Source organism: Melanerpes formicivorus, unplaced genomic scaffold (genome assembly GCF_026170545.1).
Source record: "Melanerpes formicivorus ecotype bairdi unplaced genomic scaffold, bMelFor1.0.p_v2 SCAF_53, whole genome shotgun sequence".
NCBI lineage: Eukaryota > Metazoa > Chordata > Aves > Piciformes > Picidae > Melanerpes > Melanerpes formicivorus.
Window position 1 is genome coordinate 1680657 of NW_027142405.1, and position 15166 is coordinate 1695822.

Here is a 15166-nt window from a genome sequence, read left to right on the forward strand (position 1 = left end):
ATGACCATAATGGTAAATGCTTTTAATGAATGTCTGTATGCTAAAGTATCATTAATGTAACATTTTCCCTGGAAGACTGACATGATGCTCGTTCTAGAAAACCTTATGCTCTTTCAGCATTTGTCTGTATGCATGTCATATTTTAATTGTCTGGTGTGTGAAAGCCTAGACATTTTTTTAACCAGCAGTATTTTTGGAGCTTTCCCTAATGGGCAGAACAACCCAGACCAGCAGCTCTCCTCACTATCCCTGTCCTTTCCATCAGCAGCTCAGCTAGCAAATTCCTTTTTTAAATATAAGCAGAGAGATCATGGTTTAGAAAGACAGAGAACTCTAAAGGGTTCCAGTTTATATATTCCACCTGAAAAACATTTTTAAAAGCATATTCTTATAGTTGTCTGGATAGAGATAGTACTTCAACAGCTAACTCAGCCTTTTAATCTACAAGGTGTTACTCTTCACTAAACAGCACAAATCCTGTAGAGCAAACCAGGAGGGAAGGAGTTCTTTCTTCACTGCAAGAAGGACATAGAGGTGCTGGAGTGTGTCCAAAGAAGGTCAACAAAGCTGGTGAAGGGTTTAGAGCACAAGTCCTATGAAGAGCAGCTGAGGGAACTGGAGTTGTTTAGTCTAGAGAAAATGAGGCTAAGGGGAGATTTTCTTGCTCTCTACAGCTCCCTGAAAGGAGATTCTAGTGAGGTGGGGGTCGGCCTCTTCTCTCAAGTAACAAGTGATAGGACAAGAGGAAAGAGTCTCAAATTGTGCCAGGGAAGGTTTAGTCTGGATGTTGGGGGAAATTTCTTCCCAGAACAGGCTGCCTAAGGAAGTAATGGAGTCACCATCCATGGAAGAATTAGAAAGATTTGTTGGCATGATACTTAGGGACATGGTTTAGTGGTGATTTGGTAGTGCTGTGTTAACAGTTGGATTTGATCATCTCAGAGGCCTTTTTCTTTGAGATTTGAAGATTCTGTGATTCTGATGATATTCAGTCTTATTTCGCTGTAGGAGAAAAGAGGAACTGTGGGGACCCAGCAGAGATATGTATAAGCAAACCTGATTGTCAGTTTGTGTCTGTACAAGGTATACAAGCTGGCTCTTGTTGCTGGGTGGCATTAGTAATTCATGACAGTTAGCTCTACTTTTTTAGTGTCAGTATCATCATCGTCTTCTGGCGCATTCTTTGCTACTATATACAGAGAAAGACCATGTATACTGATGCTCATGACTCTGGATATGTACCTGGTATAAATGTAGGATGCTCTTCAAAGGATTTTTTCAGTCTGTCTGAAGGCTGACAAAAGGAGAATCTCCCATGTTGTGCACACACACACATGTGCTTGTATTTTCCTGCATCAGCATGCACAAACACATATCTTTACTCTTGTATTATGGTGGAAGTGTGCTGCAACACTCAAATCCAAAGTGCTACTTTTTGTCTGTATTTAGGTATGTATGATAGCAGGGACATCATTACATGATAGATTTGGGGTGTGTGTGTGTGCAGAATTCTGAAATCCTGGTTATTGATGGATAGTGCTTTCAGTTGTTCCTGTTTACACAGTTGAAGAAATCTGCACCTTGCCTCAAGATAGTTATGATATCACTTTAATGTGAAGGTTGTGCTGCTATAGTATTGCTCCCTTCTAAGTTTTAAAGTAGAGCTGCAAAGCATGGAAGCCGCCTTTGATAACAGCCTGTGTTAACAGTCTGCCACAACAGTCTGGTAGAACTGAACTGGTTCAGTAGCTTTTAAAATCTGAGAGTCAGTGGGGATGTACGTGCAATATTTCATTTGTTCGTTTGTTTTATGCTCAGCTGAGCTAGATGCTGAACATGCCCAGAAGGTTTTGGATATGGAGCACACCCAGCAGATGAAGCTAAAGGAGCGCCAGAAGTTTTTTGAAGAAGCCTTCCAGCAGGACATGGAGCAATACCTTTCTACAGGATACTTGCAGATAGCAGAGAGGCGAGGCAAGTTTTTAAATCCCTTTTATGTCATCCACAAACTCATAACTTGGAGAACATTATTGAGGGATATGAGTCAGCAGTGGTTTTATGCTTACAGATGAAGCATTGCAGTGTTAAAATGCTTCCTTGGTGGAACTGAAGCTTCAGATAAGCTCTTTAAGCAAACTTTGAATTCCAGGGGACTAGACACCTTAGAAAGTCAGACTCCCAAACACTGAAGTACATCTGGAATAGCACTTTTCTCTGCAGCTGAACAATGTATCCATTGGATGTGGCTGCTTCTGTCCACTGGAATTCCAAAGCCTGGGATTGTCACCATGCAGGAGACACCTCCAAAAAGTATAAAAAGTGCAGGTGAAAGCTCAGTGTTGTATTTCTAGGCAGTTCCTAGATAGTAGCTCTTCCTGTTGTCTATCTAACATAGGGAATATGTGATTGGGGCATTGGAGATCAGATTAAGCTTTCTCCTTATGATGAGATGACTCAAGTCTGACATCTCTTGACTAGTTAAAGCACAAATACTCTGAACTACAGACACTAGATCCACATCCAGAAGTGGGTCCCAGTGGCACCCATCTGTTGGGCCAAAATACAGGGCCAAGATTATAGGCCTGGAAAGCAAGCAAGTGGGAGATGACATCACTTATGTGGCAGGAAAGTGCAGAGGTTCTGTCCCTGCTCCAGGACCAGTTCTGTTACCATGTGTAGGGGCTACAATCCAGGATTTCCATTTGTCTGCATGAGGGCTGTAAATGCTCATCTGCAAGATGCTATAGGTTGTTGTCTGCTAGGGTAGTCTACTGAGGAGAAGAATATATAAGTTCAGATTCCTTTGGTCTAGAAAGGAATTGATTTTATCTCCTGACTCTGTCGATGACATAGTCCATTTAAGCTACAAGTGCGCATTGTCCTGGCTCTGCTAGAGGGTTTGGGTACTGAACTTGCTGAACTTCATCTTTGCAGTATAATGCAGAACCCAAGTATAGGTATATCAAAGTGACTGTCTATCAAAGTATATCAAAAACTGTTTTAATGAAAGATTTGATAGAATAGAATAGAATAGATGCAGATGCACTGATCCTGCAGTGCATGTAAAACTACAGAGCTATAGATATTTGGGGAAAACCAAACCAAACCAAAAAAACCCCAACAAACTGTAGGATTTCATCACTCTGCACATATGAAGGTTTTTAATTGTTAAGTTTAGATAAATAATTAAACTGTTCATGGTAATATTTGATCCTCTACATGCAGCATGGATTTAAGTCCAAACTTAGTTGTTCTGAGTTTGCATGTTTTATTGTTCAGGGAAGAAGACACTCTTGTTCTGAGTTTGCATGTTTTATTGTTCAGGGAAGAAGACACTCATCCAAATATTCATCCAAATACTTAATTCCCTTGCCACTTGTCAGTATTATATTGGACAATAATAAGTAACTTGTAAAAGCCCAATGCTGAGAGAAGATACAGAGCATCAGCTAGGATTTACATATGACTGTCACTTATTAGACCGATTGATGTAATGAGAAAGAGGAATGGTTGCTTTCTGTTAACATTAATCCTTAGTTCTGAGTTTTCGTGTCCCTTTGTGTATTGATATTTAGGGATTGGGTCTTTCAATGCATTTGTTTTCTTTAGAAAGACTTCTAGTTGAGAGAACTGGAACAGAGTGTTACAAAATGGAAAGTTTCAATCTTTGCCCCTGAGGCCCATCCTAGCATGTTTCTGACAGTGCTACTGCTATAAATATTTGTTGCTAAAAATGTTTTGCTTTACAAAACCAGTAATGGACATTAGTTTCACAACAAAGATTGCACAGAGAACTCTGGGATGAGGGTTGAGATTGCTGCTGAGCAGCTCCTGTGGGTGTGCTCCTTCAAGATCTGTGTTTGGTACAAATGCATAGAACTATAGCAGCAAATGAAGCCTTTATAGGCAGCAACATCATGTCCTTGATTGCTCATTGCACTCTTTTTACTACAGAACCGATTGGAAGTATGTCTTCCATGGAGGTAAATGTGGACATGCTGGAACAGATGGACCTGATGGACATGTCTGACCAAGAAGCACTTGATGTCTTTTTAAACTCAGGAGGCGAAGACAATAATATGCTTTCTCCCATGCTGGGTATGGTATTAGTAATTACAGTGTGCTTACAGACAAGTGATAAATCACTGGAATTGCTCTAATTGTAATGACTGACGTTATCTCATAAAGCACTGCACTGCACACAGAGTGAATGTTTTCATTAGTGGTTTTCAAAACACTAACATTCAGTTGCAGTACAGGAGAGCTTGCTGCAAAACTGCCTGATATATTTGGGCTCTCTCTTTTTCCATCTAGTTACCACAGCTTCACGTTCCATTAGTCACAGGACTGCTTTTAAGGTGTATTATTTTCTAGATGGAGTGACTAGAGGACATTTTAACAAACAACAGAAAGTTTGTGGCCATTGGGTTTGCATTTTTAAAGCTGCTTTCTTATTTGTCCAGCAGTTTTGCATTTTGAACTAAATTTGGACCAGTTGTGTAGTGCAAGATCTTCAGTGAAAGATACTTGGAGACACAGTTCAACAAACCATCCGTAGAGATGAAACATTCTGGAAGCTTCTAAATAGCGATTCTGTTACTGCAGCTCTTTCATGTAGCTTTCTTACTGCTGGTAATGTTAGTTAAATTGGATTAAATTAATCTTAATCCAAAATTCTGTTTATGTACTCTGAGGAGCAAAACCAGATTTATGTCTGGCAAGTTGCAGCATGATGAGGGATCTGATTAGAACAGGAAATTGGTCATACTGGATACTTTATCCTCCAGGGGCATGTGCTTTCTTAATTAAAAACTTAAGTTAGTACTAAAATGCCTTTTCTCACAAGAGCCAAAGTCACTTTTCTTGGAGGAGAGGATGAAGCTTCTATAAATGTTCTCAGATGACTTGTGGAAATACAGGTTGAAGTATGTTTTAAAGCACTTACAGTGAAGAAAGAGTGTAAAAATTTGTAATTACTAAATCCGACCCTGTGTCTTGGGATACACAAAGGAAAAGGTTAATAACCTGGGGTAATTTGCTTCCTCTGTGAAGGTGATTATTATCTGCTGTGAATGTGGAAAGTAGTAGTATACACTTCATGTTTTACTGCAAAAACTAAATTCAGGTGACTGGGTTTGGACAGGCATCCAATTCATGCATTATTAACTCTGATCATTGTCTGAGCATGCAAATTACAGAATCGAGGGCTGCATTCCCCTCACTGGCATATATTGGGCCAAGAAGTTTCGTACCCTAACAACAAAGCGTGTAACTGCATTATCTAAGGAACTCTAGAAACTACTAAGTGTGGTTGTTCTTTCCTAAATAGGTGTAAACCTGTTAGTGTCTGAAAAAAATTCACTTTTGTGCTGTAATCGAAGTATTACAGCATGTATGTATAGTGTAGCTGTATTGCTTACACATATGCACAGCCCTAGTAACAATAACACACCAGTGCTCCAATACTCTAGCACTGCAACCTTAATGCAGAGGTTGGAGAGGCTGGCAGTGAGACTTGAACTCCTCTAGAGTTCCTGTTCCTACAGTCTTGTGAATCTGGCTGTTGTGGTTCCAAATGATTGATTTCCCCCTGGATCATAAGGGATTTTTGTGTTGGCTTTAAGGCCCTGGCACCCTTGTATCAAACCAAATAGACAGTAGCCTTCATTGTCAGAACAATTAGATGGTCTTCGTTTTGCTGTCAGTGGAGAGCTGGCTTGGCCAGGGCAAGATTGGTTTCACAATTGCACTGAACATCACAGAATGCAAGTAAGTTATTTTAGTAACTGGTAAGAAGGAAAATCAGCTCAGGACATTAAAATGTTTTCAAATTTGTCTTGCTATAAATGCTGCCAGCGTATGGACATTCGTTCTACCACATTTCATGATACTAGAGAAGTTGAACCAAAAACTTTACTTGCTTCTGCTGCTCCAGAAAACTCCTCTGTGTGTTGTGCAGATGAGTCTGATGCATGCCAGTGTGCACAACATAAAGATAGGTGTCTTTAGAAACATCTTTGAACCACTTGTGGTCAGTATAAATTGATGTCTGCCCAAGGAAGCACTTCAGCAGACCCTGCTAGACATCCTGAACTAACACAGTTGGTTCGAGTGATGGGGTGGTTTCAGTCCAGGTACGTTGGTGGCTGTCAGGAGTTCTCTCCTACAACATTAATGTTTATCAACTTGTGTTGAAGCTGGAGACCTGCTGAGGGCATGATTTTCCCCTGGAGTTCCTGGGTCCCAGAGAGGCTAAAACCATGTCACGTACAGTGCTTAATTGCTGTTTGCCATAATTGTTTCAAAGAAATATGCCCGAGCAACAGCTAGTACCTTATAGTGTCTAGTAGAACAAGCTTCTATTGCCTCCATTTTCTAGTTACATAATAACTTGAATGCGTGACAAGACAAGGGAGAGCAGTCATAGAGCAGTGTGGTGGGAATTGCTTGGCTAAGAGCTTTAGCAGGGGTAAGGTGTATCAATCAGCTCATTTCCATTCCACCCTTTGGAAACCTTTTTATATAAAATCCCACAGGACTTCAAAGAGTATTTGCTCACTAAGGTTACTCAGTGCTGAAACTGATTACCCTGACTGTGGAGAAACCCTTGTCAGGTGTCACAGGGAAGGGAAAAAAGGGCTTTATTTGGCAGATCAGAGAGTGTTTAGATACTTTCCCTATTTTAACTTTTTTACTGTCAGAAAGTGTCCAGGAAATAGAATGTGAAATAATGTTGAGATCTGAACTTCCAGACCATGAGCAAACACCACGGCACTGAACCTGCTTAAAAGAACTCCTTTTGCACAGGGTATGGAGGAAATGGTAGGTTTTAAATCCCATTGCTGTGCACTTGAGCTCTGATACAACTTGACCAGAGGAATTCTTTCATGCTGTGAGCAAGTATTTATTACGCTTTCCCCATCTGGATTTTCAGTCATAACTGGAGATAACCATCATTATCTATCTCATTATTTTATTAGATTCTTTTTTTAACTTCACCCAGGCTTATTTGTGTCATTCCAACAGAGAGCTTGTCTGGAGGGTTCCCCTCTTGGTGACAATTCTCAGCACATACTGAAGTCTGAAAGGACTTTACCAAAGTCAGAGTTAGGAGGATTAAGTGTAACAGGCTTGGCTAACAGGCAAGCTGGACATCAGCTACATCTCTTAACAGTTAGGACTTAACACCCCTGCAACCTTACCTTATTTGATCTCCAGTGTTAGCTGAGATGGTATGTTAGAGACATACACACCATCAGAATCAGATTAAAACCAGCCCATGGCCTCCAAAAAGCCAAAAGCAGCTTTTGTGTTGTGGGAGTGTTTTTCAATGCTGTTTTGCAGAAGCCGACAAAGAGCCTGAATGCAGCTCATTAACTTGTGTTGAGCTCAGCTAATACTCTGACTTCTGAATTAATTAGCTGAGCCACAGCTTGATTGTTGTTGTTTTTCCAACTACAAGGGCCCGACTCCAACACCTACGTGAATGAGATAAGTCTTCAGGTTCCAAGCCAGTCTGAATTACGACAGAAACTGTCTTCGTTGTCATCAACCTGCACCGATTCTGCCAGCCAAGATGCGAGTGAAGGAGAGTCTCCAGTTATTCAGTCTGATGAAGAGGAAGTTCAAGTGGACACTGCCCTTGCTGCTGTAACTGAAAGAAAGGGCGCTTCGGATGTTAGTGATGAAAGTGACTCTCAAACTATTTGAATCTTAAATCCATATCCTTTAAGAATGACTTCTGAATGAATGAACAAGTGAATGAAGAGCTTGCCTGTGTAACAATTTCCTAACCAAGCAGAACAGCCAGATCTTTCTACTTAGTAATACTGCCTTTTTACCAAATTGCCAGTCTTGTGGAGGTTGGTTTTTTTAAACAAAACAAAAAATGCCTAAAGCACACACTTAACCAGTAGTCTTGGGGCTCAGGGGAGCAGTAAAACTGTTGTATATACTATGTATAAGAGAGTTAAAGGGGAAAGAGAGAAGTTACTTTGACCACTAACCTTTAAATGGCTGAAATACTTAAACTGGATGTGTAATACTGAACCCAAATTGTTTCTTGCATGTTTTCAGCTGCCGCAACCTGAAGATTTAGGATCCAAACCAAAATGAAGTTGTTTTCTACTCTTTACTACCTACTGTCTGCCTACTGCCTTTGTCTACTAATGCAGCAGTGTCTACTCTCACACTTCTTACCCAGGACCAACTTAGTTATCATAGGTGTTAAGGAAAAACAACCAACAAACTGATAGGGAGGAGAGATACATATTGAAATGTTACACTCCTCATGGAGAAGATATCTTAGCATTGTATAAACTTACTCCTCTTTCAAGATAAAATAAAGTATTTCTATCCCAACCATGTCTTTTACTTGATTACCCAAATATTTTATCTATCACAGTGAAGAGAGGAGACTAATTCAGCAATCAGAAAAAGAATGGTTATTTATACTGAGCACCAGTGTAATTTACTGTTCCATGACCACATCTGTTGAGTACACTGATGCAAGCCAGCGCTGTAAGGGGAATAAACCTGGATGAATTATAAATTAAGGGCATACATTCTGTAAACCTTAGGACCTAGACTCCTCAGCCTCTTACTGCCATTTTTTTGCTACAGTCACCTTTCTCCCTCTAAAATTGCAGTCTGAACTTGTCTAACAGCTGTTTCTTGTCAAGTCTCACACTCTATTTGCAGGGATCTGCTCTCCATTGAGAAGACTCCTGGCTCCTGCTCTTCATGCACGAGGGAAGGAATATAATCAGAAACAGCGTAAGTAAAAGGATGAGTTGTGATGTAGATCCCTTCCAAAGACCTGCCCTAGCAAAGCTAATGGTTGGGAATGAAGCATCTCCTGCTGCTGCCAGCTGGGCAATGGCCTATTTCCTTAAGGATTCACTCTGTCTCCCCTCTTTGGGTAACGAAAGCTAGAAGTTAACTACCTACCATTAGATATTTACTATTTCTGGAGGTATCTGTCAAACAAAGTTGGGTTTTTTTGAAGGAGCTGACTTTACTCACTCACTTTCCAGAAGACAGACAAAATGTCCAAAAAAGTTTTGTTTTTTTATTAAACCTCGTAGTACAAACCTGGAAAGTAAACAAAAAAACTGGCAATAAACAACATGAAGTCTTTCCTTGCAAGGAAAGAGAGCAGAGCAGCGCTAATAAATTAAATGTCAAACTGTAAGCCATAGTCAGAAGTTTACTGTCAAGAGGGAAAAGTACACAGCAAGGCCATAAAAACCAGACAACCACATTTGAAAACACTTGACTCTGTTTATGTTATTGTTAAATATTCCAAAACAGTTCAGTCTTCTGCAACAACAACCAACAAATTGTATTATAGGACTTTCCTGACAGTCACCACTGGCAAGCTCAGTGCAATATGGGTAGCTACGGTATTGTTGAATTCAATTACGAAACAAAACAGGTTGTGAAAACATTTTCCCTTTTTTATTCCACACATACTGTACACGCAACCAGAAAAGGGCAACAGCTACTCCATTATTATTTTTTGTTGTTGTTCAGTGATGTAAGCAGCACTTATAAATGTTACAAGAAAAACCCTGTAAGCATCCACTCCAACCGATGAAGAAAGTGAAACGTAAGGCTTTTCTTCATCTTGTCTCTTCGCCATCCCTCCCCCCACCCCGAGAAAAGGCTCAAGTATTTAAAAAAATTTACAGGCATATGTACAAAAGGTGTGAAGTATTTTTTTTTTTGTCTGTTTTCTTTTTTTTTTGTTTTCTTTTTTGTTTTGTTTTCTTTTGTTACAACATGAAGAGAAAGAAAAAAAAACAATAACAAGATGAAAGCAAATGCATTTTCACATTCGAAAGAAATAGGCAGACCTGCTAGTGGCTCTACATGTGATCATACCATGAAACAAATTCCAAACCAATTTAATGCTCGACTGTGTAAAGGTGTGAACAAAAAACAGCAGTGGAATGGAAATGGAATGTTAGAAAGATTGCACGTCTATGACAAAAGAAGCACTTATGGCTTCAATCACTCTTTTTTTTGTTTTTTCCTTTTTTTTTTTAATTCTTTTTTTCTTTCTTTTTTTTTTTGTGTTTGTTTTCAAAGGATGCTATTGAAGGGTTTTTTTTTTGATAAAGTAGCCAACAGCACCAAAAAATAACAGAATGGATTTCCTAATGAAATCAGGCACAGTTTTCCCTCACGTGACTCCTCAAGGCAGGCAGTCTTTTTTTTTTTTTCTTCTCTCTTTTTTCCCTCCTTTAATTTTTTTTTTCCTTTTTTATTTTTTCTCATTTTTTTTCCTTTTTTTTTTTTTTAAAGTTTTATTTTCTTTTCCATTATTTTTTTTTTTCCCCCCCCCTCCAAACAGATGCATAGTGATGTGCTGGTAAAAGAGAACATACTCCAAAAATCTCCTCCTTTTGCCTACAGTTAGGAAACAAAAGTCCGTCTTCAGCTGCCATAACCTCCCCAAAGAAAGTGTGTGTCCTCCAATTTAAAAAATTACAAAACTCCTCTTGCTGTGACAGAATAAAAGACAGCCAAAGTAAAGCAACTTCTTTCAAGTCTTTTTTTTTTTGTTTGTTTGTTTTTTCTTCTTTTTTTTTTTCCTTTTTTTCCTTTTTTTTTGTGTGTGTGTGTGTGTGTCTCCTATCCCTTTTTCTCTCTAGAAAAATCTGCTCACGTGACTGGAGAACAAATTAGAAAACACATCAAACTTTAACCTCTTCCAAAAAACGGGTTCGAAGCCTTTCTTCACAGTTATCAAAAAGGCTTTTGTTTTCCTCTTTTATTTTTTCCCCCACCCCAGCCAGAGGGCCAATACAAATCGGTATTTTATCAGCCCCTCGCCGCTGTTAAAACAGTGAACGTACGGCAGTTTAAAAAAATCAGACTGCTGAATCTATCTAGTCTAAGTACAAAAAAAAAAAATCCAACAGTTTAATGCTAAAACAAAATTAGTTCTCTAAAACCAGAAGAAAATCTTCTTTAGAGCTAGTGCAAAGACAGCTTGTATTCTACAGCAAGTACTCCAAACTATGGTATAATAATTACAAAAAATATATATAAATTGACAAAATGAGAGTGTTGGCATCTTCAGGATTAACTTGAAGCACTTTTGGATGAACTGGAGGATGAAAGCCTAGATGATGGCACGTCAACTGTTGCTCTCTTACGAGGTCCTCTTTTTGGTGTGGGCTTGCTGATACAGTTCTCAATGCTGCCGTTTTTACCAGATACTTTTCCACAGATTTGATTGACTAAACTGATTATTTGTTCCTGTTAGGAGAAGTGGGAAAAACAAAACAGAAATTAGCATCTGCTCTTTCTTCTGACACTTGATGGACAGAGATAGAGTGGTGTCTTTTTCACCTAACTGGGCCTAACTGGGCGGTGGTGGGGGCAAGCCTATGTGTCCGCAAACCAAACAGTAGCTTCACACATACCCTACTTCCTCTCAGCCAGGAGTTTGGTAAAGAGCACTGTGTAATGCTCCAAATACTGCCCTTGTTGAAGCTGCCCCCCTCCAAATTTACACGACAGTAATTGGCACAACTAGAAATGTCTGAGCTCTGGCCGCTAAGTATGAACAGAGAAGTTGGGCTGCAAGGCTACATCAGGAATGTTCTTCGGATGCAATTTAAAACGCACTGCTGAAGAGGGTTATAAAAGCTGTAACTGTAAATCCACAGTAACATTGCTTATCATTTACTAGTTACTAAATAGTTATTTTATATTGAAGGGGAAAAAAGTCCACTTTTTTCCTTTGTGCCACTGTTGAGAATGATAACATTAATTAAATGCTTTTTAGGATCTCTGGGTGTCCAGGTGCTCTGAGGCCATGTATAGCAAAAGCCATCTTGCAGCGATACAGGAAAAGGGCTGTAGGTCTTGGGATCTGTCACCAGCCAGAGACAGGAGTCCTTGAGCTGCACATCGAAGTGTCTCAGCTCCAGTGACACACTCCTGCTTCCATTGCATTCAGGGATTTACTGAAATTTGGGGTGTATGGGAGAAATTTTTCGGAGCTGGCTATCCCATCCTGGTACAAATAGTGAGAAGTTTTGTTGTGCAAGGCTGAAAACAGCATCTTAGTTAGTCTGTCTAACAATTAAATAGATTTAACAAGTGGCATTTGAGATCTCTCTCCCTGTTCACAGCCCTCAAAAATACCTCTGCAGTAACAGCCAGGTGTGTAGTTAGGATCTGCCCTACAAGTTTTCTTGCACTGCCTAAAATACCTACTTTGCACTTATTTTTGCTAGGTTCTATAACTATTGTCTATCATTCTGCTGGGAAGAGCAGCTTTGAAAACCTCAAAAGAATTAATGGATTTGCGATAACACAGGATGCAAGAGGCTGAGCAAACTCAAGAGTAAGAGAAATACTTTAAGATTTCTCAGTAACTTCCTGAAACTCTTCAGTATTTGTCCCATTCCAAAGGCAGTTTCACTGTTGTCTGGGCTTCTTAGATTGTACTTACTCATAAATATCTGTGGTACCTGATCATAGAATCATAGGATCATTTTGGTTGGGAAAGACCTTTAAGCTCATGGAGTCCAGCTGTTTTCTAACTCTGTCCTAGTGCTAAACCATGCCCCTTAGCTCTACAGCTCTTTGTCTTTGAAATACCTCCAGGGATGGTCATTCAACCACCTCCCTGGGGAGCTCATTCCAGCGTTTGAGAATCCCTTCAATGAAATAATTTCTGATACCAGAACAGAGGCCACAGTTAAAAATAAATGAAACCACAATGACATGGTCTCACTCTAACCTGTTGGGATCTTTTTCCCCCTGTGCCTCTATGCATACACACCAAAACCTGCCCATCTCACACAGCTACTTGTACCAGCACTGCTCTCCAAGAGCTGATTTTGTAATTCCTTCCCCTGCTTCACTATGCACACTTTGGGCTAACACTCTTCTGGCTCTCTACTGCCCACCCATCCCCTCACACACAATGGACAAACAGAGCTGCCTGTGCCAGTGAAGGGGCATTATCTGCCTGTACAGCAATGCAGCATTAGCCCAGGTCCCAGGTACAGTCCTGACTCACCAATCCGAGTTCTGTGACTATTCACAGTCACATTTGCGTGATGCCATTACCGGACCTTTCATCTACAAGTTTGCCTTAATGAAGGTTCAGACTGGGACTGGTGTAAGTCACCATAACCTTTCAGTTTTTGCCAGAGAGTTGTCCTAAAGCACAGAGGTTACCATAAATTAACCAAAGCACAGCCTCATGTTCTGCAGCATCTCAAAGTGGTTACTCTGTTCTGTATCACAGTCGCACAGGTTATACTTCAGATTTCATCTCTGTAATCACAGTTCCCTCTAGCTCTTTTACTTAGACCATAATAAAGCACCTTCTTCCCACAGCAGAAAAACCCAAGCAGAGTCTCCTGAGACCTTGTTAGGACAGGGGCAGAGTTAAGTCAGTACCAAAGCTCAGCGGCATCACAAAGCTGCATTGTACAGACCTCATCGTAACGGTACATCATTTTCAGTCCCCGACAAGACTTCTGTTTTTCCACATGCCGCAGGGCACACTCCAAGCAGAAGACAACATTTTCATTCTCCTGCACCACCTATAAAAATACAGAGGGGGGAATAGGGGAAGAAAAATGCCATCAGCTCCCAACTGAAGCCACGTTATGCACACAGTCTGAATCACTAAACTTCTATTTTACTGCAAGTCAGTGGAAGGAGGCATAACAAAAAGTACATACCCCTTTTGAGTGCTAATCTTGGCAAAGATTTCCAGGTTTAAAACCAAAACAAACCAGCACTAGTAAGGAAAGACAAATCCACATAATGACATGTGCATAAGGCAGTGTTGGTATCTATAGCCTAAAGATTGCTTGAAAGCAGCTGTTTTCCATTACTTCTAAATGCTGTCTTGACTAAGCTTGGCCACAGGATTCCTCCTTCAGCTACTGTCTCATTCAACAGAGGTTACTTTTGTTCAGCTGGCCGCCTGCCAATCGTACACATACAGCATGGAGTCTTGACAGTTGACTTTTTGTCCCTTACTGCTGTTAAGAGTGATGAGGAAAAGTCCTTCCCTCAATTATACTTACTCCAGAGCAAACAAACCAGAATTAAGAGTTTGGTTGGGTGATTTTAAAACAAAGTTGCTTCAAACTAGTGCTGCTTAAACAGTGGTCTCTCCTAGCAGCTACAGCTGCTCCTTTAACAGTTACATTGCATTTCCATCAAAAACCTTAGCATTTGTAACCAAAGAAGCCTAAAAGATGACAGAAAAAAAAGGGCTGAGTATAGACACATGCACTGTATTATATTTAAATGTCTGATCTTGGCATTCAGTTGTCCCCAAGATTGTGGAAGGAGCTTTGGGTAGTGCTGATGAAATTGCTGGATTTCTAGGCGTACTGTGTACAGCCAGAAACCTGGAAGTGTCACCACAGTGGTTAGCACACTACAAGCCAGCAGGCAACTATTTCTGAAAAGATAAAGTTTATGAGCATGACTTCTATTTTTGAACAGCCAGGCTGGCAAACCATCGTCTCTTGAGAGGAAACACCTACCCTGAGATGTGGCTGGCAGGGAAATTGTCACAGTACAGGCTGTAGCCGCATGCCTGAAACTCAGGGCACGTATTTGAATTGGTAGCTCATCCCAAGAACTGTGCTGCCACCACTTACTACTACTGGCAACCTGCAGGTATCTGTCATACCTGTCCCAGTCAATGCAGGCATGCTCACGAGTGTTCAAGAGCAGCCGAGTGACTTGAGCAGCCCTTTCTTAACAAAGGGATGGAAGATAGCCGACGCTGTTGTCTCCTGTCACCACTGCTCAAGGTGATAAATGTTCCAACACACACCAAATCAACACCTCTATGCCTTGCATGGAGTGCAAGTGATGACGCTCTAGGCATGTGCTGTGTCTGGAATGCTTATAGTCCATTACAGTACATTAGAAGAAGGGGACAGTACCCAGCGATGGCAAAGGATTTTGGATTTTACTCACCATGGAAAGGTAGCAGAGGTGCTGACAAATCTGACATCTCCTCTCTGACGTTTCTAACTGCAACCACTTTCGAGGCTTTTTCTTTCCATCCACCCCTGTGCTGCTGCTGTCATGGCTGCCATAGCGCGCTGAAGAATGGAGACCTGCCTCGTAAAGCTGCCGCCGCTGCCTCAGCTCCGTGTCCCTG

At 40.6% G+C, this 15166-nt stretch overlaps 2 protein-coding genes across 4 annotated transcripts in view; one reads left to right on the plus strand and one right to left on the minus strand.

Annotated features, from left to right (window-relative positions):
* Nucleotides 1-8361, plus strand: part of DTNBP1 (dystrobrevin binding protein 1) — a 73507-nt gene extending 65146 nt beyond the window's left edge. The window contains exons 8-10 of the mRNA XM_068160825.1: nucleotides 1819-1974; nucleotides 3955-4098; nucleotides 7463-8361. Coding sequence (XP_068016926.1) covers nucleotides 1819-1974; nucleotides 3955-4098; nucleotides 7463-7710 — 548 coding nt within the window. The 3' untranslated portion in view covers nucleotides 7711-8361. The remainder of the gene's footprint in view (nucleotides 1-1818; nucleotides 1975-3954; nucleotides 4099-7462) is intronic.
* A 689-nt stretch (nucleotides 8362-9050) lies between these two features.
* JARID2 (jumonji and AT-rich interaction domain containing 2) overlaps nucleotides 9051-15166 on the minus strand; it is a 233130-nt gene continuing 227014 nt past the window's right edge. For all 3 annotated transcript variants that reach the window (XM_068160823.1, XM_068160822.1, XM_068160824.1), the window contains exons 16-18: nucleotides 14980-15163; nucleotides 13470-13577; nucleotides 9051-11268 (exon numbers count right to left, since the gene is read on the minus strand). In XM_068160823.1, the coding sequence (XP_068016924.1) occupies nucleotides 11092-11268; nucleotides 13470-13577; nucleotides 14980-15163 (469 nt within the window). In that variant the 3' untranslated portion in view covers nucleotides 9051-11091. The remainder of the gene's footprint in view (nucleotides 11269-13469; nucleotides 13578-14979; nucleotides 15164-15166) is intronic.